At 35.2% G+C, this 27886-nt stretch overlaps 1 protein-coding gene across 1 annotated transcript in view; it reads left to right on the forward strand.

The window, feature by feature from the left end:
- LOC129004971 (DNA topoisomerase 2-binding protein 1-like) overlaps window positions 1-27886 on the forward strand; it is a 169211-nt gene that overhangs the window by 127796 nt on the left and 13529 nt on the right. The window contains exons 20-23 of the mRNA XM_054433701.1: window positions 4268-4324; window positions 7588-7635; window positions 16089-16193; window positions 26073-26125. Of these exons, the coding sequence (XP_054289676.1) occupies window positions 4268-4324; window positions 7588-7635; window positions 16089-16193; window positions 26073-26125 (263 nt within the window). The remainder of the gene's footprint in view (window positions 1-4267; window positions 4325-7587; window positions 7636-16088; window positions 16194-26072; window positions 26126-27886) is intronic.

The raw sequence follows: 27886 nt of genomic DNA on the forward strand, positions 1-27886 counted from the left end.
AAATTAGTGATTTGTGTTAAAATTTTATTTGGCGTTTTCTGGTATCTTTGTTTTGTTGTTAAAGTTAGTGATGGTAAAAGGCCTAATTGAGTTCGCAGTTTACATGCCGATTTTGCAGTTTTTTTTTAAGTCAGTAAAAGATAAATTAATTTTTATTTTGTCCTTAGGTAATTAAACATTAGTCCATACGGCACGCGTACGATTGTAGTTTCTTTCTACACGTTGCAAAATGCTAAATTGCCCTACCTGTTTAAGCAATCTACAGAAACATTGTTTGTAAAAAATTAAAAAAATACAGGCTATTTTATGCATTAAACTATTGGCTACAAGTTAGCCACAGGCAGAACCTCTCTGACCAAAACAAAAAATAGGCCTATATATTTTTTTGCAAAGTATGGTGTTTCCTCTTGACGATAGCTTCCCTCTTGACTGCAACGCCAGCAAGGCCGTGGTGTGAAGTTTTTGCTGGACTGTACTTTTTCTTATCCAACCTAAACCCCTAATCAATTCGAGCTAAGTGCTGCATACATTTTAATTTATATTCACTGAAAAATTGAGATTCAGACTAGTTAAAGTTAAACTGTGTAATGAAATGTAAGTGATAATTTAAGGTAACATATTATAAATAATATTACAGAAACCCTTACAGTTAATAAAACACTATTCTACAAATTCTCTCCAGAAAGTAAATCTCATGAATAATTAACCACTATGGAAATCTATATATATATAATACGCTAAGCCGATTTTTGTAAACAGACCTCCTCCCTCATTTTTGGACCGAATTCGATGATTAAAGTGTCAAAAGAATGGCCCTGATCTGTAGTTTTGCAAAGTCTTTTTCATTATTTGAAATCTTTATTAGTTTGGGCAGGTTCTTCCATCAAAGTTTGATTTTCTTCCATATGATTAACATGGAAGAATCTAAATATTTAATCGTAGAAACTTGGTAGAGGTGTAAAAAGAAAGGTCTTGGTCTCTAGATGAGTTACCAAAAGAAAAAACGAAGTGAATCCCGTTAGGTCTGTGATAAAGTCAAATGCTTTGTTGTTTTCTATCAATCATAATATAGCATAACTAATCTGTAACTTATTTTTAGCTTTGTTTTAGATAAATAACTATTTATATTTGCATGTAGAATTTATTGTCTTTCTAAAAACCATGTTCTTATTAAATTATTCTAATTTGTCTAAGTGTTATTTATATGATTAAAACTGTTGCAATAGGAAATGTCTACTCACTGTTCTGTTTAAGTGACAAAGAAGGAAAAATGAGCTTTTTTCTGCCAGAAACAAGAAAATGAAATGTATTAAGAAAAATATGTTTTTCATCCCGCGCGTGCTTTGCATGTCACAAGGGATTATGTATTTAATAAAAAAATTGCATTAATTAAAATTGTTTGAATTGAATTGAATATATACATATATAAAAATTTTAACAAATGGTGTTTTTGGCCTCTGGGGACATCAAAATGAAAGAGTAAATCCATCCCGGGTCTAGGTCTTACCATGCCACCTACGGTAATAGCTTATTTCAATATAAGGAAATTCGCTAAAAATGACACCAAAAATGATTGAAGCAAAAGTTATCAGTGGTAAGTTTAAAGGAGAAATAGTCATAATCCAAAGAATAATGATGATTTCATCCGAATTACCCTCTGAATTTAAGAAACTAAAATTTCCTTTTTGTCTTGCTTTCGCAATAACCATTTTAAGACACCAGGGCAATCCCTGACTGTCGTCGGTTTAAATTTAGAAAATGCATGCTTTCACACGGACAGCTGTACACATATATATACAAATATAACAATTTTAACGAATTGTGTTTTTGGCCTCTGGGGACATCAAAATCAAAAAGTAAATCGGTCCCGGGCCTAGGTCTTACCATGCCACCTACGGTAATAGCTACTGTACTTTCTTATAGGGAAATTTGCTAAATAGAATCTAAAAACTTTAAAAGGTACCTATCTAATAACTTGTTGAATTATTTACATTGAACACTATTTTTAAATAGAATATGCAATAATCGTTACAGCAACAACAACTTCATACCTTAATATTTTATACGACAGTCAAAGACTCCACAGTTTGTGATTACGCATTTTTATTGGTAAATAAAAGGTATACAATGCTTAGCTCTCCACTGAAAAGGCAATCAAAATATAAATTATCACCTTGTCAAAACTTTAACATTATTGAACTAGCCACATTAAGTTGCAAAGAGAAACGAGACTGCTGTGAGTAAAAAAGTGTAAATACTCGAGTATGAGATTTTATTGAAACGTGACCAGTATACCTACAATATGATGTATAAGTTAAAACCTACTTATAAAAATGTATTTCTGCGTTTATGTATGTTAGTTTCTACCTTTTTATGTAGTTTAAACTCATCCTTTTAGTGGGCAGAATGAATAAAGTACAAGGTTTTCGGCACTTTTCTAACAAAGGGCTATTTTTACACATAACAAAAAAACAACTGATGTAATCATTATGAAATTTTAACAGCTATTAGAAAATATACTTATAAAACATATTTATATGTTTTAAAATTTTTCATCGGTAAAAAAATCTCTTACGATATTTGTAATGTAATAATTGGCTTTTTAATTGAGAGACGGAACAGTTAAGAAACTCAGCTGAAAGCTTGAATTAAAGGTATTAAAAATGTAAAAATGTAAATTTGATTTGCACATTGTGTGCTAACACATATTTGAGTCACACAGCTGAGTGTTCTTCAATCATAAAATGCACGTATAATCAGTAGTTGAGCGCTGGCGAACGATGCCTGCTATCTGACTGTGGCAACCACTGTAGAGACTTCTGGCTCAGACTGTACCGTTGGAGGTTATGAAATTTGGACATTATGAACCGCACTGTTTATTTGGTATCTTAACGTTGGAGTTTGTGAAATTTGGACATTGTGAAACAGTGATTATTTGAATGTTATAGATTTAAAGCTTATGAAAATTGGAGGTTATGAACCACTCTGTTTATTTAATATTTTAAGCGTTGGAGTTTGTGAAATTTGGAGTTTATGAAACGCTCCCCTTTGCATTAAAGCAGTCATTTATTTCAGCCGACTAGAGTCGTAACAGTCGCAGGATAGGAAATGGACCTTAAGGGTTTATTGTTTCAGAGGCTAGGGTGTTTCAAGGACAAAGTGTTGGGCCTCTCGGCTCAGGGGGGGAGGGGTGGTGGTGAGACTGAGAGAAAATAGGGGGAGGAAACTGGTTTTGGCTATTTATTGATTAGTTCACCGACCCTTCTAGACAACAAAATTGAGTACAGTGACAGTGTTAAATCACCGTGTTCTGTATTTCATTTCTTGTTTACTTTGTGTGTTATTCTATTAATTTTAGTGTTTTGTTCTATTTCCTCCTGGTCCCTTGCAAATTGTATTATCAATGCTAAATAATTGTGGTCAATTCAAATTATATTTTTGATTATTCAAATCTCCTACACAAAAAGACAAAAGTCAAACCAGGCAAGGAAAAAACCTGCTATTGTAATCCCCGTACCCAGCCATTTGGGAAGTGGTGAAAGTCTAGTCTAAATAGCTCAAATGTCTCACCCTTCCCTTCCCCTCCCCCTTCCAACCCCCTACTCAATGTTACTATTCTGCTCATTTCGAGGTCATTGCACAACGCCTCCTTCCCTTCTATTGTTTTGCCTTTATAGTGTTTCTATTATGACTTTTATAAACATAAATTTATTGCTTACGTAACAGTTCAGTAGTGGAATTTTCTATTGTGAAACAGTAGGCCTACTTTAAAACAAAATCACTACCGATCATGCCATTCTATTCTGTGTCAAGTCAGTATACCATTGCCATTCAGTCGCCGGCGACTGCTTTGAGTTGACCTATTCTGTCGTGACAGCTATAAAATTAGGTTAGGACAACCACCTCTTGCTTATTTATATATTTGTATGACTGTAGAATCTACAGTAATACAAATTATCCATCATTTTATGTAAACACAAGTTACATTTCAACAAATATTAATTTTTTACAATTTTAAACCAAACTAGCGAGTTCAAAGATAAGCTCGAGTTCCAAGGCCGTACACTACTCGAACTCAAAATCTCGCCCATTTTGTGTTAATAGTATAAAAAAAAATCGGATCCATTAAAACCGGATCCAGCCCAAGATCCGGTTTTTTGTGGATCCGATCGGGTGTCGGTTCTAGCTCAGATCCGGCATTCCGATATCCGGATCCGACCATCACTACTATATATATATATATAGATTAATACAAAGTTTCTTCCAGGAAATGGAAGAGGAACCTGAAAGTGCACCAAACCAACCTTCAGTAAATGCATCAATGGTAAGTTGTGGAGGTTTTAAATCAAAGGCTTGTTTCACGTCTACTCGGCTGTCGGGTGCCGGGTGTCGTTTAAACAGCAATGGGGTGAAGAAGTATATGGGACCGTTCACATATGCAGGAGATGTGTCGTGGTCGGTTAATCACTGACCCGGCTGCCGTGTACTAGTCGAGGGATGCTGGGTGGCCCCTCTGCACATTATGATTTAATGTGTGATTTTCTCAATTGGTGTTAACTGGTGAACACCCCCATTACAATACCAGAAACAAAACCAACATTGCTTTAAACCGCCACAGATTAGAACTTTACAGTAATAAACCAAGTTATACTGACTCCAAATTTTACAACAAAATTCCAAATGAAATTAAATCTGCAAAAAGCATGGTGGGATTTAAGAGGGGTCTTAAAATATTTTTCATCAACAAGGTATTGTATTCCCTTGATGAACTGTAGAATTCTAGAAGGAAAGTAAATTTTTAACTAAATCAATAAATAGAATCAACCTTCTTCAATCAGCTCATTGTAGTATTTACATTGTTACGGCTGTTTCAGCATCTTTGTGCCATCATCAGACGTTAAGCCTTAGTGGCGTCGTTAATATACAAAAACACAAACTGTCACATGCGACAGTTTACACATATACAGTAGCGGCTAGCCCATAAGGACTCTCGGACGCCGCCCTCCCAACAATACAGAAATCAATATTTTTTGTATTTATGTAATAAAAAAATAATCTATCGTAAGTTAAATTAAATTACAATTACTTACGAGTACTTTAATCAATATGATAATAATATGAAATAAAATAGTTTTAAATTTTGAATCCAGTAATGGCTGTTTTGCGATAGTCGCTTTCATAATGTGCATTGCGGACGGCGGCCTCCTCCGTCCCAAACTCAATGCATGTAGTCTTATGGTAGAAACACCTAACAGCGCTGAGGGTGCCATGACGTCATTCCAATGCTTTACAATAGGGACTCTGGGGCAGAGTCCAAAGCTGCGCGCGCATTCATAAATGAGGGCAGCCACCCTAAGCTGGATAATTCTGCATCACACACGATTAGGATAGGAAGAACCATGTTGGCAGCGCTGGAGCCATCATCCACACTGTCACTACCATAAACACAAACTAACCTCACTTCTTTCCAAGTCCATGACCACAGTTCAGTTAAAGTTTAGTGCCAAATGACCTGTTGTTTTGTGGTAAATAGTGTTTAGTGATAGTGATAGTGATGGAGGCCTAAGGAAGGCAGCGGGTCTGTAGTTTTAGTATAGGCTAACCTAATTAACCCGAAAACTAAGTAAACTAACCATAGGTAAAGTGACTCGGACAATTTTAGTTATAGTTATTTATTCTTAGTCTTAATATTACGGGTAAATTTGCCGTGGGTTGTAGGCCTAAATAATAATGGACGACGGCATTTCGTTGTCGTCGACGGCTAACGTCACTAACGAAGTTAGCCTGATTATCAATGAAGGGATCAAAAATATTGACCACAGAATTTCTTTGAAAAAATTAGTCTTACCCTCATGGTTTGGTTTTCTATTCGTTATTGCCGTGGATGTTTATCTAAACATTCAATTGTTGTCAGGCCTTACCGTTTGGTTATCTACGCCTTATTGCCGTGGACTTTTTACTATTAAATTATTAATTGTTAGTTATATTTTCAATACAGTGTAGACCCGTTTTATAAGGCCGTAGGCAGGGGAGGGGATTAGAGGGCCAAACCCCTCTCCTAAAATTCCGAAATTGAGCAGTAAAAATTAAAACTAGGTTTAAAAAGTGCAAGTTAAATTATAAAATAGAAACCACAATAGAGGATTAATTGTTATGTTTTGAGTTTAGTTATGAATTAAGCTATTCATATTTAATATAGGCCTAGTTCTATTAGGATAATAAATCTGATCTAGACCTATTAAATAAATTGGTAAAAACTATTTAAAAAACATACTTCTCTACTCTACTTATGTCTACTTGCTCATGACAAACAACAGGTGAAATGGGAGTTTTTGGACTATTATTGGACACAGTTTTAGGCGTTAAAAATTGCTTTAGAAAGTCACCAAACGGCTTTAAAAATGTAAAATTTTAAAGCGGACCACCCTCTTCTATAGGGGGATGCTCCACACCCCCCAAACCTCCCGGAGCCCCCCCCTTGACAAGGTCCTAGAGCCGCCACTGCACATATATAAACATAAATGGGGGATTTTAACTAAACAGGCCTGTTGAATACACATATCCGCACTCGAGCAAGTAGCTGACTGGAGTCAATCTTGCGGTGTCGTGTCAGCGGCGGCATTATCATTTGTACTTTGCCTTCTTGGTCTTGAATCCTTCCTTGAATAATGGTTTAAAATTCTATTGAAAATTATGTGTGACTTGAATTGTAGTTTATCATTTAAAATAAGTTCGCTATTGTCATTTTTTATTTGTGTTTTGTAAATTTCAAATTCTTCCAGGGTGTCCAATTTATTGCCTTTTGTACATGTATGAAGGATTTCCAAACCAGTCTTGTGGTCATTTTGGTCGTGATTATTGTCCATAAGATGTTGGGCAAATGTTGACTTTTGTTTGTCCGCTTTCGGTTTCGGATGATGCTCCTTATATCTAGTTTTAAAAGTGTGCCCCGTTTTTCCAACATAAACACTAGGATAACTAGCACATTTAATTCTGTATACCCCTGACTTGTCACCCTTATCAATAACCTTTCTCGTAACATTAAGTTTGTTTATAGTCTTGTTATTTGTCCTAAAAGTTAACTCTACACCGTGTCCCTTTAATTCTTTGTCCAATACATTTTTTAATGAATGGGAATATTCCACACATACATACTTCTTATCTCGCGGCACTTCATTATTTTTATTCCTATTTTATACATAACAATGTAAATACTATACTACAATGAGCTGATTGACGAAGGTAATTCTATTTATTAATTTAGTCACAAGATCAGCTCAGGGGCTAAAAAATATGGATTTTAAAAAAATTTTAATTTGTGTAATTTTTGTGTGTTAGATTTTAAGAACTTTGTAATTATTTACAGAATGTAAGAACATTGTAAAAACAACATGTAAGAGAATGACACTATTCATGTACTTTAGTGCTTTAATGAATAAAGAAATATTGAATTGAATTTTGCAATGACTAATAATACTGGAAGGATATTACCATTAATTTGATGTTTTAAAACTTTAATTTAAATGCCATTCCATAGCGTAAATCTTAAACTTAAAAATGTTAAGTGATTTTTCTATATCTTTTCAGACCAGAGAAACAACTACTCCAAGAACATCTGCTGTGCAATGCAAAAAGGTAATTTGATCAAACCATGATAATATTATAATATTAATTTAATCTTAAACTAAAAATATATTGTTATAGTCTAAAATGCACTTTGTTTGAATCATGTATACAATATGTAAATTTATACAACTACCAGCATCATTGCCTTACTTTGTATGTTTCTGTTGATTTATTACTTGGACATAATAGGTTCCGCCTAATTCGAATTCATATGAAATGTTTGTTCGTTAAGTTTATTTCTTGTAGGGGTCTGCGGTGCACTTTAAAAGTCGGTAACGTATGGTTCTGGCTTAGTTACCGCCATTGGTTCGGTTACTGCATTTTACCACAGAAAACATACTACTAAAACCCAGAATGCCAACCGCATAGTATAAATCGTTAAGTACTTTTAGAGAGCTTTGCCTGTCAGTTCATAGGCAGCGCCACTAGCGTTGCTATGCACTCAGCATAGCAACGCTGGTGGCGCTGCCTACGAATTGACAGGCAAAGCTCTCTCAAAGTACTTAACGCTTCTTACTATGCGGTTGGCATTCTGGGTTATAGTAGTATGTTTTCTGTGATTTTACAGGGTTAAAATTTGGTTCAGTAGAGCCTTATAATGATAATGATAATGATAATTTATTTGCACATAACATACAAATTTGTGAAAATCACATGTACAGGTGCTTCGTCTTGATCTCTTAAAAATTGATTCTCAGTCCTTAATTATTCTAAAACATAAATTGGTTCCTAAGATGTTGATCACAGTCTTAAATTTAGTGCTACAATACAACATGAACATATTCAAACATAACAAGGTATAAAATTTGTAAATCTACGGGTAACAAAATGGCAACAAAAAAATTAACAGAGAATAAATATATGAACAATAATATACGAGTTTGACACAAACAAATAATTCCCGTAAGTGTTTGAATGTGATAAACATATAAAAGTAGATAATATAAAACAACAAAACTAATACTAAATGACTAGAACCACTAGATTATATTTCAGTATCATTTAAGAAATCTTGAACTTTGTAGTAGGCCTTTCTGATCAATAATCTTTTAACACTCTCTGAAAAATCTTTCTGAGACGCTTCTTTCATGTTGTTAGGTAATTTGTTAAAAAGTTTCATTCCCATGTAATAAATACCTTTTTCTAGAGCAGTGGTAGAGTGGTGTGGATAAACCAGTAAATTTTTATTTCTTGTGTTGTAATGGTGTTGGGTTTTCTCAGTTGAGTACCATGTTAGGTTGTTCTTTACATGGTTTAAAGTTTCATAAATATAAATACTTGGTACTGTAAGGATTTTCAAATTTCTAAATAGATTTTTGCATGTAGAACCTGGCCCTGTTAAAGTCATTATTCTCAAGATTTTCTTTTGTGCTGTTAGTACTTCTTTAGAAAATTCAGTATTACCCCATAACACTATCCCATATTTTATCAATGAATAAAAATATCCGTAGTAGAGTGTCATTTTAGTTTCAATACTTGTGCAATGAGTTAGACAGCTCATGTTGTGACATATACTATTTAACTTCTTGCATAGCTGTGTCGTATGTTCCCGCCAATTTAAGTTCTGGTCACACACAACACCTAATAACTTTACTGAAATCTGGCATTTCACATCATTACCGCTAATTCTTAGCTTCAACTCTCCTTCCCTACTCTGTAAGTTTATAAAATGAACTAAACTCGTCTTACTATAGGGTGATTACCGAGAAACGTATGTTTTTCAAATAACGAGTATTCAGGCAATTCAGATAAAAAGTTATATTTACTAGTGGAAAAACACTGTACACAATATGCAGTTTTAGAATAAAATTACTTACAATTTAGTTTTTAAAAATTACATCTCTAAGATGGTCGCCTTCTGCTTAGTATGGAATTCCTTCTTCGAACATCCCCTACAAGAGTTATCACAGGTTTTGGTGATGTCACTTGGCCTTCTCGCTCACCGGATCTTGCAGTTCCCGATATCTTTCAATGGTTTTTTTTTTATCTAGAATTTACATAAACAAACCACAAACATTACAGGAACTTAAAGAAGCTATTCGCCAGGAAATCAACACCACTCCTAGAGATATGTTAGTAGCAAGTTTTAAGGAACACCTTCAACACTGTATCAAAGCAGAAGGCGACCACCTTAGATATGTAATTTTTAAACACTAAAATGTAAGTAATTTTATTCTGAAATTGCATATTGTGTACACTGTTTTTCCACTCATAAATATATTTTTTGCTTTGAATTGCCTGAATACTAGTTATTTGAAAAACATGCGTTTCTCGGTAATCACCCTATAGTATTTAAATGAAGGCCATTAATAACAAACCAATGCTCTAGATCTTGTATCGTAGCCTCTGCGTTCTCCTTTATATCTAATAAATGCTTTCCTTTTATGAGTGCTGTAGTGTCATCAGCAAACATGATTATTTTGGCATTTACATTCTCTGGGAGGTCGTTGGTGTATATAGTAAATAAAACTGGGCCTAAAATTGAGCCTTGTGGCACTCCTGTTACAACTGTGTCATACTCAGATTCATATTTATTGTTTTCTATTATTATTGATATTTTTTGCCTTCTTCCTGTTAGGTATGATTCAAACCACTTCCAACTCGACCCTCTGATCCCATATTTAGTTAATTTTTTTAAAAGGACTGCATGGTCTACACAGTCAAAAGCCTTTGATAGATCACAGCAAACTGCAAGAGTCGACTGTGATCCATCCATGGCCTTATATATATCATCTGTTAGTGATATTAGTGCTGAGTTTGTTGAGTGTGACTTCCTAAAACCATGCTGACTGTTTGTAATTAATCTATTTGATTCTAAATATTCTTGTAGTTGCGTGTGTACCACCTTTTCAATTATTTTAGAAAACACAGGTAATAGTGAGACAGGGCGATAGTTTTCAATTAAATTTCTATTTCCTTTCTTAAAAATTGGCCTTACGATTGAAGTTTTAAGGTTTGTTGGAAATTCACCAGTTTTTAATGATTGATTTATTATTTTTGTAAGTGGTGCAGCTATGTACTCTTTACAGTCCTTAATTAATCTAACTGGAATTTCATCCCAACCTGTTGATCTCTTGTTCGATATTGACTTAATAATCTTTAATACATCTATCTCTTTTACTTCTTTAAATGTAAATTCTGTATTATCTGGGATGGCTACCTTACTACAGCACTCAATTGCTCTATGTGGCAAACTTTGAACTTTCAGTTGTTGTTTTATTTTTAGGTAATGGTTGTTAAAGTAATTAGGAATAACTATGGGGTTGTTGATAGTTTTTCCGTCAATTAATATTTCTTTTATGTCATTATTATTCTTTTGTATCATTCCCAACTCATTCTTTATTACCCTCCATGATGCTCTACTCTTACATTTAGATCTTTTAATAAAGTCATCATTTGCCTTACGTTTAGCTGCCCTTACAACTTTTCTAAATATTCGTCTATATATCTTGTAGTAATTTTGCAACTTGGCACTTTTATTAATCTTTATTTCACTGTGGAGAAGTCTTTTTTTCTTACTTGAAATTCTTATACCTTCTGTTATCCATTTAATTACTTTACCATTTTCTTGCCTCAAAGGTTTTACAGGAAAGGACTCATTCATATTTAACATGAACTCTCTTAAAAAGTTATCGTAATTTTCATTTGCTGACTTGTTTGATTCTACCTTCCAATCTGTTTGCTTTATTGACTCTTTAAATTCGTGAATAGCCTCTGGTGTAAATCTTCTCTTTAGGGTATACTTTTTATTTTCTACTTTACATTTAAAATTGGGTATTTCAGCCCAAATGGCACTATGATCAGAAAGGCCTATGTCCTCTACCAAAATATTTGTCAAAGTGAGTTTTTTATTTGTTATAATATTATCGATGCAAGTATTGCTAATGGGTCTAGTCACCTCTTTGATATTTATTTTGAACCCATTGAAGTTTATTACATTATAAAATTCCTTAGACTCTACACTATCTAAAACGTTAACATTACAGTCTGTTGCAAACAATACATTGACCTTTTTCCTAGATTTAAACATTCTAAACATAGACTGAAGCTTTTTAAGAAAGGTTCCTAGGGTAAACTTATATGGCACCCTGTAAAGGGATATAATTATAACAGGCTCTGAAAAATTTAATATTTCCACTACTGAGCACTCAAAATAGAAATCTGCATTTAAAACTTTTAGATCATCTCGTACTTTACAATTTATTCCTGAGCCTTCTTTTAATAAAATTGCTGTTCCTCCTCTTTTGGCAGATTTTCTAACATAATAGTCTACCATATAGTAACCTTTAACTTTGTTTAACATGCATATATTTTCCTCTGTCAACCAGTGCTCATTTAAACATATTATTTGGGTATTTTTACTTATTTTTTCTAGAATTAAGTTTAAATCATCAATTTTGTTTTTTACACCTTGAATATTTAAATGCATTAAAAAAAAATTGTTTCTTATCTCTACCTAGTCTAAAATTATGTACATAGCTACCTAACCTATGATGGTTGGTGTTGTCTATTGGTCGTTTCCCTGTATTCTTCTGCTGGTACCTCCCCTTTCTTCATGTGATTCGTGCTGTGTTGTGGTTGGCTGTGCTGCTTGGCTGATGGTCCTCCCAAGGATACTGGTTTCCGCAGGTGTGCTGGTTTCAATTACTTCACTGTTCTCCACTGGCTTGGTGATCGGCTTTTGTCCAGTCCTCTCCTCTGCAGGCGTGTCTGATGGTGATTCGTTGACTAGGTATATTTCTGGTTCTGATGAGGTGACATGTGCTGTATCTCTCAAAATACCTGAGGCTGTTTGGTATATTTTTTGAGCTTGCCATTGTTTGCCCATTTTATTTAAGTGTTGTCCATGGCGGGTGTGGAATTGACGATGAGCAGAACTTACTTCGACCAGTGTTACGTTGCTGTTTTCATCACAAATTGTTTTATAAATGCTGTTGGTTTTTTTTAATTTCTGTATTGACACAAGACCAATTTTCCAAGTCATGTCTTTTGGGGATTTCAACTAATATTATTTGTTGATCAGAATATTTTGTGACTATCTCTCTAATTTTATTTACAGCTCTCTGTGCTTCATTTCTAGCAGTGTCGTTAGAGCCTGCAATAATGACCAAAAAGTCTTTATCATTTGTCTCTTTTTCAATATTATCATCAATTAGAATTTGGTCAGCACATGCACCTGGTCGAACAAATCCTATGGCGTCAAATTCTGATGTAGGCTTACTGTTGTTTAGATAGAAAGCAAGGTCTCTCCCATGGCTGTCGGCACATACAAGTAGTTTTGGCTTCTTTCTCTGATTTTTCCTTTTCTTGTTTGCCGTTACAGGCTTGCTAGGTTCATCTTGGATGGGGGTTTTACTCTCAGCATCAGGAGAATCTTCTGAAAATATGCTAAATCGGTTGTTTAGAATAATAGTAGGTGTGCTCGTAGCTAGTTTTATTTGAGGTTGAGACTTCTGTTTTTTGGTATTTTTTACCATTTTCCAATATGCATTTCTCTCTTGGCTAATTTCTTCACTTGAGCTCGTGTTCAGTGGAGTATAGCAGGCCAAACAGGTACCTCTAGTATTCACCGCATTATTCAGTTTTTTATCTAGATCATTATTTACAGTTTTTAACAATGATATTTCAGCTTCCAAAGTTCTGATTGATGCCAGCATGTTCTGTGTTTCTTCCCTACGATTTTACATTCATTGCAGTTGAGAGTTTTCTGTGTATTGTTGGTTTTAGTAGTGTCTTCAGATGTATTCCTTTCTTTCTCTGCTTGCAAAATTATTTGTTCTTTTAATTCTCTCTCTCTTTTCAATTTTATTTCAAGGAAAGCTATCTTCTCTTCTAATTCTCTCTCTTTTGCTTCATGTAACTTTTTAAAATCCTCAAATTCTTCCTCTTTTTGTTTGAGATCGTCCTCAAGCTGAATCTCAAAAAAAGAACTTTGATTTTTTGCTTCATACAGCTCCTGTTTTAGATTTTCATTTTCTTGCAGAAGCGCATTGTTGATTTCCTCAGCTAAGGGCAAACCATTTATATTCTCCACAGAAGGCTCCACCAAGTTGACACCACAATCCACCGTGCTATCCTCATTTAACGTTAATCTGTCGCTACATGTATTTTCCAAACAGCTAGGACATTGCCACTTATTCAACTCATCCTTAGATAATTTTTTTACTGTGGAATAGTCTGTTTTTATGCAGCTTAAATGTTTCCAATTTTTGCAATTATTACAATATATTGCAGAATTTTTCACCCCTCTATTGCAGACTCCACAGGGATGCTTTGACATTTTGTATAACTAAATCAATAACTCCAACAAAAAAGAAATGTTAATAATATTGGAATAAATTATTATTTTACTTCTTATGAATAAATAAATTTTATTTTCTTAATTTCTTCAACCAAATATTTTAATTATTGGATTGAGACAAGAAACATTAATATATATTTCTCAAAGGTGACAGTAGTATAATAGATTGAGATAGGTATCTGAGACAAATCTGGGCATAGCGTTTGTTTACATTGGCTTATCAGCATGTGATAAGCCGTCGTCCGCTGGTGTACCTTGATTCCATCAATGAACGTAGGTGGTGGTGGGAGTAAACGTCACAAGGTCCAAGTAGAACAGGAAAGTGTCTGCTGAAGTCAAAGATGAGTGTTTCCTTCCTGTCTTCAGTTTTAACATTTATTATTTTGTATCTTTAGCTATGTTATAATTAGCTGATACTGTGTAAAAACTGTCAACTTGATTGCTGAAACTTTTTAAAACTAAATTTTGTTTGTGAATTGCCTGTAAACTTGAGAACTTGTGCAGTGACAAAACATGTGCTTTTTGAAAGGAAAAGTAGTAAGTTTTTAAACGTTATGTTTTAGATACTATATGCCAATAAAATACATCAGTGGTTGATACAGTTCATAACACTTACTTTAAAGTTCTGTATTCCATGCACATTACCGAAAATAACTTTTTTAAACATGAACTTTTTTAATAAAACTTGGGAAGACAATTTCACCAGTATATAATTAATTACTTTTTATTAACCATCTTAGTCAAAGAATTCTTCCAAAGTCAAACGTTAAAACTAATGAGACAAGCGAGATTGAACAATGGATTTACATGATTGCTATGCATTAATTACAATAAGAGACAGGGTCACTATCAATTTGTAGGTAATAACACAAAACACAGCTGCCTATGGTTCACTTTATAGTACCATAGACAAATAGAGTAAACATAGACCGTCAGCAGTGCTGCGGTTAGCTTAAGTTCTGGCGCCCACCGCTAGGAGTGCCATGTAGTTACGGTGCACACCGCTGCAGCGTCTGCTGGTAGCATACGGCTCCTGCGCTCTTTGCCTGCAGCGGTGTGCTCCGTAACTACAAGGCACTCCTAGCGGTGGGCGCCGGAACCTTCCTTTCCTTTGACAGTCTCTATTTATTCTATTTGTCTATGATAGTACTTAGGAAGGAGTGTCTCATTTGTCATAACCATTCGTTATAATTGTCATTAATGGAATAACAGAGTAACAGAGTTAGGTGAGTCGGTGGCTCAGTCGGTATTGTCAAGGACTTGGGGCCCAAGGCAGTGATGTCATGAGTACGGATCCTGGTCACAGCCGGAAACATGTTATCAGTATAGTTCATCTTCATACTGTACCGGTTCACCCCTTCCTTTGCTGGATACGTTCCAAGCACGGTCAAATAGTCTATGTGTACTTGCAAATGTAAGGTTAAAACAAGCCGCTGACCTCTTTATTTTAAAAAAAGTATAAAGTTTACATGAACACTTTTTTGCTGCAAAAAATTACACCTTATAAATTTAACTTCCTTTTAATAATGCGTAGTAATTTGACATAAAATACCATGAATATTGGCTTCTATCCATCTTCATAGTAATGGCAATGTATCAAAATAAAAAAATTATGGTTTAAATACAATCCTGAGAAAAAAACTTCAAAATTACCGTACCAATTTTGTACCGAGAACCTATGTACTTAACAATGTACCATACCTAATCGTACCGACCTTAAATTTTCTGTTCCGTAGACCCCTAATTTTAAGATAAGTGAACCTTTGTAACCAACATGTTATTGTTTCTTGGAAATGTTATCTTTATGATGCTTGTAAGAACAATATTAATTTAATACTTCGACTTGCTGTTACAAGAAACCTCTTGTGGTTTACGTTCATGAACTCTCTGTGTGTAGGGTTTAGAATATTTATTGTTAAGCCATAGCATAGTGGAAATTTCTATTCAATTCAATTCATTTATCTACTGCATATAAATACAATATGATAACATAATTTAATACAAAATTAAGTTAAGCTATATTAAACCAAATTTATTACATAATACACTCCAATGATCTACATAATACATAAGAGAATATTGGGCTAAAACATAAATAGAAAATCTTTATTCTTTTGCACTCAGCCTTCTTCTGTGAGTTACTATTTGTCTTGTGTTTCAGAACATTGATAGCAACACTTCACTGAGTGCTGCAGCTGGTTGGTCCTCACCATCTGTCTGTGACTTCAAAGTTTCAAATGGTACTCCATCATCAAACAAGAAAAAGGTAATCATACTCATCACATATTGTCTTTATCTTAAAAAAATACCCATTTACGAAAAATATGTACACTAAAACACTGACTTCACATTCTTGATAGTTTGTTGGATGTGATATCATAAGGTCATGTCACAATGCAGCCACTGAAAACCTCTGACGATAGTTATGTTGTATCGCAAATAAAATAATCAAAGATTTCATAAAACTATTGAATGTGTAAAATTGTGTCTCCCCTCCTTTTTTGCTTTATTAGCACTGAATAGCTTATTTTATTATACCTTAAAACAAAACTAAAACTAGTGTTCTGTCGATATCCAAATTTATCGATTCTCGATATAGATGTCTGAAAAATAAACTCTCAATATTGATAACATGTTTTTTAATTAATTATGGATGTGCCGATTCATGATACTGATTCTGATTCACGTGGCCACACAGCATCCCTGGTTCCCCAACCAACAAGCACTGCTAACATCAAAAGCCTCACTTGAATAAATTCTGAATGAAATTTTTATTTTTTTGGTACAGTGGAGTCCCGATAATCCGAACTTCAGTAATCCAAAAGTCTGCTTAATCCAAAACCAACAAATAATTTTTTTAATTTTTTTTTACCAGTATGTGCTGTCACTTATTGGGGAAAGTCAAAACTACTCCTACTACTCCTCGGTTCTCGGTACAAAATCGGTACGGTACGCGGCTACCCGTATTTTTGCGGTTTTCTGCTCAGAACTGTATTTAAACCATTATTTGTAACTTTAATACATTGACATAGCTATGAAAATGGCCTACATTCATGGTTTTCTAACAACAATTACTGTACCACACATTATATTATACAAAATGTATCCATCTTATAACCACAGTTATAAGATGGATACAACTCTTGAAAAGTTTTTTGCTGAAACTAAAATTAAAACAAAACCTTTTACTACTACGAGGATTGTGTCAAGAAAAATCACAGTTAAGATAAAGGCTTTACCTATTTTACTCTGAGATACTTTGAATAACACTGAGATACTTCATCTGAGATACTTTGAATAGCCATGATAAAAGTGGTTTTAAAAATATGATAAGAGTTTTTAGGAGCAAACATGTTTGAAACATTTATTGACAAGATAATTTAACACAACTGGTATATTATTTCCAACCAACACAATGTCTAGTTGTTTAAAAAATTTTTTTAAACATATAGGCCTAAAACTAAAAGCATTCAGTATGATGACAGTGTAGTTGCCAGCTGTTCACTAAAGGTTATGATGAAGTAATGGCAAAGAGCATATTTTTGTATCAGCTTCAAAACTAGTTATAAGATGGATACAACTCTTGAAAAGTTTTTTTTTTTCTGAAACTAAAATTTGGATTATCACAGAGTAAGATTATTGTCTTTTAATTTACAAAGTTAACATCCACAATATCAATCAAATCAATCATTAGTTTATCTTAGGCTCAATCCAATTTTCTTAGTATATTTTAAAGCTCTTCCAAAGAATCAAAAGACCCGGCCAGAACCTAATTATTTAGGAGGGCCTATATATAAATTGATTAGGTTACAATGAGGGTAGCAAAATCACTATCTAGTTCATAAGATTTAGATTGCATAAAGTACCTTCAACACAACACAAAAATACAGGAAACTAAAAAACATTTTAAGCCTTAAACAGCCACATCTAACAATATAAGACAAGATACAGAACATGTAATGACATAATTTGAGACCGAGTAGGCTTGAATAACGAAAACAAAAATTCTGCAAACAACAACAACTATGCTTGTGGTTGTCAATAGAAAGATAAAATATCTATAACAAATATTTTAACTTATAAAATAAGATTGTAGATTAGTTACAAGTTTAATATGTAGCCATAAACAGTTTTATGGCAGTACGCAATGGCCAGCGGCAAATTGAATATCTACTAAAATACTGACTGAGTTAGAGATAACATTTAACAATCATCATAAAACTATTATTTTTATGATAAAATAGAATTGGAGAAAGTCGTAAAGAAATAAAAGTGATAAAACTCAACAGTTCTTGGAAGTACTTGAATACACCGATTGTGATAAAATGTTAATGGTTTGGAACTGCTAATGGGGTTTTTATTGCATCATCACCCTAGTAATAAATTATGAAGATCGTAAACAAACATCTGATAAGACTTTTATATGCTAGGAACCAACTGTCGTTGACTATGATAGTAAACTGAAAGTAATTTATTATTTTAATTAGGCTGTACCGAACCGAATTTGTACCATGTAAAATGCTGTACCTAACCGATGACGGTAATTAAGCTTGTACCGTACCGTACCGACTTTTTCGGTGCACCGCAGACCCCTAATTTTAGACACAAAAAGTTATGACCCAGTACGTGCAGTCACCCATTGGGAAAAGCCGAAACTGCGTGTAACGACTTGTTGTATAGAGTATTTTAGTAAATATTTTGTAATTTTTTAGTAAATATTTTTCATTTTTGTCCCGGATTCCAATCCCGCCAAATCACCAATAGACTTAATCTAATTCATAATGCCGCAACCCCTAGGTCTAGCCTAAAGTAATGTAAAAAACAATCCCGGACTCGTTCCCAACGTCCTAGGACAACAATATTTAAAAAAAGTTTTAATCCTAAATATTTGGTAATCCGAAATCCCAACCATTTCGGACTATCGGGTCTCTACTGTACCACATGAGTCAGCATTTCCCAATGTGGATGGTACACAAACTGATTCCATGATCTTTTTGTGAGTAAAAATCCATACCCCTTACTTGAGTATTTTACTCTACCTTTATATCTTACTTTATTTGTTGACTTATTAACGTTAAGTTTTTACCGGAAATTCAAGCAGTCTGTTAAATTATTTATACTTTAAGTCAAAAAAAGTACAAAAATAAAATGGTATTTTGTTCATACTGAACATGATTTCTGAATATTTTATAACTATAAAATTCACCAATAATTAGTTAACGTTATTGTATAAACGTATATTACTTGTATTAAAAGGTATATTACTTGGAGCTTTTCAAACATGTCCATATAAATTGGGCTAAAAGTATGATTCTAAAGCTTAAAAGCTGTATCTATTTACTCCATTGATGGATTTAATGGATTAAAATTGAATGCATATTAAACTGTATAACTATCGGTGCATTCGTGCTAAGCGATAGGAACCCGATTAAGCGGGAGTAATCGGTGAATTCCTCAGTTCCCACTACTCTGCCCTGTACTCAGCCGTCTATTAAGAGTTGCTCCTGAAAAAAACTCATCCCTGATGCATAATACTAGCCTTTCTCTAATTAGACTATCTTCTTGCTCATTAAACTCACAGTAACTAGCTATTTTTTCAGTTCTGTTAAAAATGGTTCCCCTTCCATCTGTACCCTTTAAAAAAATAAGAATTGTTGGTACACTACATTAGTTTTTGGTGTAAAATGGCATCAAATGTGGCTGATACATTTTTCAACTTTAGTTTACCTATTTCCACTAGATTAAAAGTTTGGACGATTGATAATGCTTTAGCTACATTAAGCAACTGTGCTAATTTAACCTCCTCAGACTTGGTGTCTGATTCACTGGTTTTCAAATAGATTAAGAAAGAACTGTTATTTGAATATGGACCAATCCTGACCAACTGTTTCAGATATAATTTAGGGGATCTGGTGATCAGAAAAACTAGGGATGGACGGGATTGAATTTTTAGTTCGGGACGGGACGGGACGGGAATTTTATTTCCTTCCCGATTTTCGGGACGGGACGGGACGGGATTTTTTCTGTGCATAAAAAGAAAGTCTTGAGTATTGCAGTTACCAAAAAAAGACATACAAAATCAATTTTTACCGTTTGTGGTACTGATCTATAAAAACCAAAAAAATGGGTAACAATATACAGGTACCTATAGAAACTTGTGACTCACGGTCACGGTGCGATCGTCGGTATGACTCGCGGTCACGGGATGATCGTCGGTATGACTCGCGGTCACGGCATGATCGACAGTATGACTCACGGTCACGGCACGATCGTCGGCATGACTCCGCGGTCACGGCGCGATCGTCGGCATGACTCCGCGGTCACGGCGCGATCGTCGGCATGACTCCGCGGTCACGGCGCGATCGTCGGTATGACTCGCGGTCACGGCGCGATCGTCGGCATGACTCCGCGGTCACGACGCGATCGTCGGTATGACTCGCGGTCACGGTGCGATCGTTGGTCCAATAATCACGGTCACAGCGCGATCTTCGTTATGACTCGCGGTCACGTTGCGATCGTCGGTATGACTCCACGGTCACGTCGTGATCGTCGGTATGCCTCGTGGTCACGGCACGATCGTCGGCATGACTCCGCGGTCACGACGCGATCGTCGGTATGACTCGCGGTCACGGTGCGATCGTTGGTCCAATAATCACGGTCACAGCGCGATCTTCGTTATGACTCGCGGTCACGTTGCGATCGTCGGTATGACTCCACGGTCACGTCGTGATCGTCGGTATGACTCCGCGGTCACGGGGTGATCGCCGGTATGACTCCGCGGTCACGGGGTGATCGCCGGTATGACTCGCGGTCACGACGCGATCGTCGGTAGGACTCCACGGTCACGTCGTGATCGTCGGTATGACTCCGCGGTCACGGCGCGATCGTCGGTAGGACCCCGCGGTCACGGCGCGATCGTCGGTAGGACTCTGCGGTCATGGCGCGATCGTCGGTATGACTCGCGGTCACGGCGCGATCGTCAGTATGACTCGCGGTCACGGCGCGATCGTCGGTAGGACCCCGCGGTCACGGCGCGATCGTCGAAATGACTTCGTCTCCTGCGTTCGCGGACCTATCGCTCGCAATAGCGGCGTCATCGGCACTCGCGAAGCGGCAAAATCGCCGACGATCGGACCAAATCCCGTCCCGAAAAATTCCCGAATCAAATGTAATCCCGTCCCGATAATCGGGAATATTTTTTTCCCGAAAAATTCCCGAAATTTCGGGACCCGTCCATCCCTAAGAAAAACAAAATTTTCCATAGTTATTCAACCACTTATCCAAATTAAGTTGTTTTATTTATTATTGGGATTTTAACATTCACTTGTATTCTTTGTCTATGACAGCGCCTATTTTAAGTAAATTAGCCTTTTGTAGAAAATAAAATGAGTTCCTTGTTTGATCCTTTTATCTAGAATACTAAAAAATTACCCAACATCTTAACATTAGATTCCATTTGATAAAAATGTTTTTGACTAGACCTGATTAACTTATTATTTGTGATCAATTAAATTCATGATAGAAAAAAGCTCGGCTCAATTGAAAAACGAAGGCTCACACACATCTACTAGTTAGAATGTTTCATTACTACATAAATTTGTCTTTACTTGAAAACACCCCATTAATTCAAACATACTTAATGGAAGGACATAAAGACAGGGGTTTGTGTAGTATAGCCATTCCAGTTAAAAAATTTGGCAAAACTAAAAAAATTGTATCGGAATCAATAATTGATTTTTCAGGAATCGATATCGGTATTGAGAGTTGGTCAATTTTGGTAATGACTCATAACTATTTTTAACCTTACCAAATGTTTATTTATTTTATTTTTTATTTATTTTCCAATAATCACATAACATCATATTCAGACAGGTGATTCGTCATTGTTACAATAATTTATAGTCTCTATACTAAAACTATTACTAAAATAAATTTCATATGCTGAACCTTAACATCTACACAGCTTCCATATATTCCTCCAATGAGAAGAAGCCCTTCTCCAAAAGAAAGTTTTTTAACTTCTTTTTGAATTTAGGGAATGAATCAGTGTCCCTAATTGAAGAAGGTAATTTGTTATATATTTTTTGACCCATGTACTGAGGAGATAAATGGAATACTTTAAGTCTGTGTTGAACTGGTTTTGTATTGTTTTTAAATCTAGTGTTATGAGGATGTTCATGTTGATCTTCCATGAATGTGTCAAAACCACTTTTAACCATTAAAGCCAGTTTAAAGATATAAGAACTATATAAAGTAAGAATTTTAAACTGAATGAAAAATTCTTTACTGTGAGTAATTCGAGACACTTTGGCTAAGACTCTAACTGCTCTTTTCTAGAGGATAAAAACTTTTTCGGCATTACTAGAAGAACCCCATACTGTTAAACCCTAATTAATGATGGAAGAAAAATAAGTGTGATATACTGCTAATTGTGTGTCTAAATTTGTAGTATGTCGAATTACCCGAAGAACAAGTATAGCTGATCTGAGTCTCTTTGATAGATTCTTAATGTTTGTTTGCCAATTAAGTTGCCAATCTATATCAATTCCCAGGTAATTGACCGAGTTTTGAGAAGTAGTTGTGTCTTTGACAAATTCATAGATAGACCATTTGCTGTGAACCAGTCCCCAAGGAGTTGAAACTCATTAGTAATTAAGTCTTGTTTAAAATCGCCCTGTGAACCAGTCCCCAAGGAGTTGAAACTCATTAGTAATTAAGTCTTGTTTAAAATCCAATGTTTTTTGTTAAGTGCAGATTAAAGCAGTATCATCTGCATATTGAAAAGTATGCATATTTGTAACATTACATAAATCATTTACAAAGATTAAAAATAAACAAGGTCCAAGAATGGAACCTTGAGGAACTCCGTAGGGTGTATAACCCCATTCTGACTTATATTTAGTTTGGCATTTCTGTAAAATAATTCTTTGTTTACGACTTTTTAAATATGAAATGAACCATTTTAATTCCACATTTTTTATTCCATGTCTGCTTAATTTTTCTAGCAATATATCATGATCAACACAGTCAAAAGCCTTGGACAGGTCCCATAGCACACCTATTGTGCGCTGCGACCCGTCCAAGGCCTCCGTAATGCAGTTAATCATCCTGGTAATAGCCTTTTCAGTACTGGATTTTGAGCGGAAACCAAACTGAGATGGATTTAGTAAATCATTTTGTTCTAAATAATCTGTAAGTTGATTTTTCACAATTTTTTCAAAAACTTTGGAAAAACAAGGCAAAAGAGCAACTGGTCGGTAGTCAGAAGGATTGTTAACATCACCCTTTTTAAAAAGAGGTTTTATCTCTGCATATTTGAGTTTTTCTGGGAAAATTCCTTCCTTCAGGTACTGATTCACTAGTCTGCATAGAGGTTGTTCAATAAGTTTAAAAACTCTACTAATAACAAAGAGGGGAATTTCATCCCAACCTAAAGCTTTAGTATTGCTAAGACTGGTGAAAACTTTTCTTAGATCCTGAACTGAAATTTTCCTAAATTTAAATTGTAAAGCAGAATTTTGCACTCTAATTAAATGTTGACTATTGTTTAGTAGCTGATTGGATTTATTTTTATCTGTCATTTGGTTAGCAATTTGTAAAACATTAATAAAAAATTTTTTAAATTTATTTGCTATTGCAAATGCACTGCCATATTGGTCTTTTCCATCATTCAATTGGATCTCGACGGGTGTGTCAGAGTTTTTTCTATTTAATGCAATTTCTTGTTTTACGACCGACCAAGATGCTTTACTTTGATTTTTGGACCTATTAATAAAATCATAATTTGCCTTTAATTTAGCTAATGCAACCACTTTTTTGAAAGTTTTCCTGTAATTGTTGTAGTAAGTTAAAAACTGTGGGTTTCTATTCCATTTAGATTCCTGGTGCAATTTTCTTTTATTTTCTGCTGAAATTTTGAATCCTAAAGTAATCAAATTTTTATTTTTTTGTTTTTTATTTATACTTGAATTAACTGTTTTTGGAAAAACCTCATTTTAGAAATGTATTAACACGATGACTGCTGAAAACAACGTACAGGCGCTCCCCAGTGGCGGGCGAAACCCCGGCACGCAACCGAATCAGCGAACGCAATTGGCATTCAAATATTTCAGTCTGACGAATCACAAAAGAGCAGTGGTGACTGTGTTGCGTTACCCCGAGAGTGGATGTAGTTCACTGGAACACCCAAAGGTAGCAGCACTGCACGGATCCGTATCCAGTGTCTTTGTAATGTGGGTTGAAGAGAAAAAATCCCCAACACCGGGACAAAAGCATTGCCAGACAGGATTTTACGGGAAATTTTAGTACCAACCTACACCAAAGTAAAGCTCGCATTCTAAGCTGGCAGGCTGGCAACGATTATAACGTCTCCGTCTGAGGCTAAGCTCACACTGACTCAATATATTTCTGTTGGTCTGGTGCCGACTTTTGTCGGAGTGCGCCACATTGAAGTGCTAGCGACGCCGACTGAAGTCGGCGTTAGCAGTCAACATGTTAGTTGTTGTAGTTAGTATCTACATTTGGTGTGTTAATATCATAATGTGCATTCTTTAAAGCCATTTCAAAAGTTTTAAAATTATGTTCTGTAAATTTACGAGTTAGTACACCTTGAAGAACAAGGATTCGATTCATATTTTTTGTTGAAGTTCCTCCCCACACTGTCAAGCCATATCTAAGGTGTGACTCTACCAGTGTGAAGTAAGCTGTTTTGGCCAAAGAGAGTCCGCCTATGTGGTTTATTCTTCTGACGACATATGTAGCGGTACTGGGCTCATAGGATCGATTTGAGGCTCAATTAAATTCAGAGATTTCCTGTGCGTTCTACCATTCTAAGCCAGAATATTTTATTTAACTTAACTAAATAACTGAGCCAAGCCACATCTATATCACAGCCATTTTGATGATCTAAATTTAGTAATGCATTCAACCAATTATACTAATAAATACGATTAAGCTAAAAAATCTCCCTTCGCGCCTTATGGGCCCGAAAGGTACTGTTAACTCAGTTTTACATAATATAAATATTTAATTAATGATAGAATCCCTAACCCCTTAGTCCCCCCTCCCCCGTACTGAAAAGAATTAGAACATGATTGATATAAATCTAATAATTAAACTTAACACTATAACTTATCGATCTCATTCCCGTTCCTCGACGATGTGAACACTCCAGGGACTCCAGGCAACGACTGACCTCCTTCTACCCCTTCCCTACTCCCTCCAGTGTTCGCGACTAAAGCGGATTGAACCGGTTGATAGCGGCTCAGCTGTGACGCGAGCGATAGTCTCCTGCGAGGCAGCCAAACCCTTTTAATCTTCTGCAGATGTTTAGACTAACTTTCTTGGACATCATCATCGTCTCCCGCAATAACAGAAACTTTTTCATCGTCTTCCACAATTATGAACGCGGCAAAATCATGAACATCTCCTGCAGTCATGTAGACATCATCATTGTCTCCTGCGATTGCGGTGAAATTCCGATCATCTCCCTCGCCCTTATGGAAATAATCATCGTCTTGCTTGATCGCGGTAAACTTTTAATCATTACCCACATTAGTATAGATATCATCATCATATCTCTCGTTCACAGCAAAATCCTTAATGTCCCCCGCTGTAAAAGAAACATCATCGTCGTCTCAGGCGGTTACAGCAAACCATGAATGTCCCTCAAGGTAAGTGAAACATCATCATATCCTCCCCTGTTCACAGAAAATGGTCATCATTTCCTTTGGTTGTCTGAACTTTACCATCATCCCCCATGGTTATGGCTAAATTGTTAATATCCCCTGCGGTAATGGAAATATCATCGTCCACTGTGACCATAGCAAAATTATGATCGTCTCTTGCGGTCGTAGCCGCAGTCATGGTAACATTATCGTCATCACCGTCGAGTACGGTAATTTTACAATCCCCCCACGTCAAGTATCGGTATTGAGAATCTACACATCCCTGCTTAAAACCTATCAATGTACTGTATTAAATACTGGTGAATTTGTTTGAGAACCAAGATTGTCCAAGGTTGTCACCATGTTAATTTTCTGTTTTTTCAATGTGCATACTTCACCTTGAGTCAGTCATGTGTAATTTTCATTTGGTCTACCTATCTTTAAAACATTACGTTTTTACTCATTTTTGTGTGTTTCAGAATATAGATACAAAAACCCAAGAAGAGGAAACCAGAAATGAAATGGTTTGCAAGTAAGTAGCATACTGATACTATGTTCATAACTGTGCCAGTGTTAAAAACTAATTCCTTCTTTTTCTAACAAGCATGCACGATACTTCGAATAGTATTGTGTGAGAACTCTTGTTCCAATATAAATATACTAAATAAATAGTTTGAGGGCTATTATTTTATTATGAACATTTGTCATTATTACAATTAGAGATTAATCTTCAAATCATAACCTAAATAAATGTACTTTTTTGGTTGGCTGACCAGGATTTACTTGCCATCGTCAGCACTTACTTCTTCATATAGGTAATTTCATAATAAATATGCGAACATCCTTGTTCTTGTCAACTTGTTACAATAAATTTTAAACACAAATAATAAATAAACAAATAAACATAAACTTCGGTAGGCCTACTTGTATGTCGCGACATAACCTCACTTTGACATGTGCTCAACTGACAGATATTAGATGACAGGCAATTTAGTATATTTTTGTTTATCTTATTTGCTTGAAAGCAGGCTTATATTATATGCAGCCTTGTTGTGCACTAATTTATTTGGCGGTTCTGTGGTTGGTTTTCATTAGAATTTGTTAAGTTTTTGTTAGTATTGACATGGTTTGTTGAGGATTTTGTTTTAGTTTGGTGACAATCAAAACCTAATCAATGTCCAGTCTAATTTTACAGCCAATGTAATATATAATGTATATAATATGTAATATATAATATATGTATATATATAAAATAGTCAGAACGGACAAAGACAAAATATGATCTTAAAGGCATCGATGCTCCTGCAACAAGAACAAAAACATCGAGATTGCCTGTCGTCTGTTATCTGTCAGTTGAGCACATGTCAAAGTGAGGTTATGTCACAAATTGTCTTTCATGCTGTAGGCCTAGTCATGTTTTGAGTTGTCTTTAAGGTATTTACATTTTATTTTGACAAACTCTATTGTAACTCATGTTTATTTAATGATGAATAACAATAAAGATTTGATTTAATTTGATATGTCGTGACATACAAGTGGGCCTACCAAAGTTTTGTTTTGTCTTTCGTATTTTTATTTGTGTTTAAAATGTATTGTAACAAGTTGACAAGAACAAGGATGTTCGCATATTTATTACTAGCTGTAACCCGCGGGCTTTGCCCCGTTTAACTTCTTAATTTTCAAGATTATCTCGTTCGCATGGCTCAATCACGTCCTGGTTGAAGTTTGTTCGCTACGCTCACTCACCTTTAGGTTGGAGCTCGTTCGCTACGCTCACTCACCTTTAGGTTGGAGCTCGTTCGCTGCGCTCACTTGCCTTCAGGTTACCTCGTTCGCTACGCTAACTCGCCTCCAGGTTGAAGTTCGTTCGCTACGCTCACTCACCTTTTCGTTGCAAATTAGCTGTTGTCATAAATGTAAAAGAAATAATAGTGCTGCACCCTGTTGGTAATCCTTGTAACTTTAATGCTATTGAACATCATAGAACAGAAACAACTTGTTTAATTGAAACAGCTGTTAAGATTCAATAATTCCATTTCTCATAAGGTTAACATGGGAAACTCCAGAGCAACTGGAGCGGAGCCCGAAAGGATTTTTGAAATAAGAATATGCCTATATGTTAATCGGGAATGTGAGCTATCATCATGCCAAATTTCAGCCCAATCCGACCAGTATTTTTCGCGTTCACTTGTCACAAACATACATCCATACATCCATACATCCATACATCCAAACTTTCTCATTTATAATATTACTAGCTGTAACCCGCGGGCTTTGCCTCGTTTAACTTCTT

The sequence above is a fragment of the Macrosteles quadrilineatus genome, unplaced genomic scaffold (genome assembly GCF_028750875.1).
Source record: "Macrosteles quadrilineatus isolate MER2022 unplaced genomic scaffold, UCM_ALF_1.0 Scaffold_13__1_contigs__length_4303367, whole genome shotgun sequence".
Classification (NCBI taxonomy): domain Eukaryota; kingdom Metazoa; phylum Arthropoda; class Insecta; order Hemiptera; family Cicadellidae; genus Macrosteles; species Macrosteles quadrilineatus.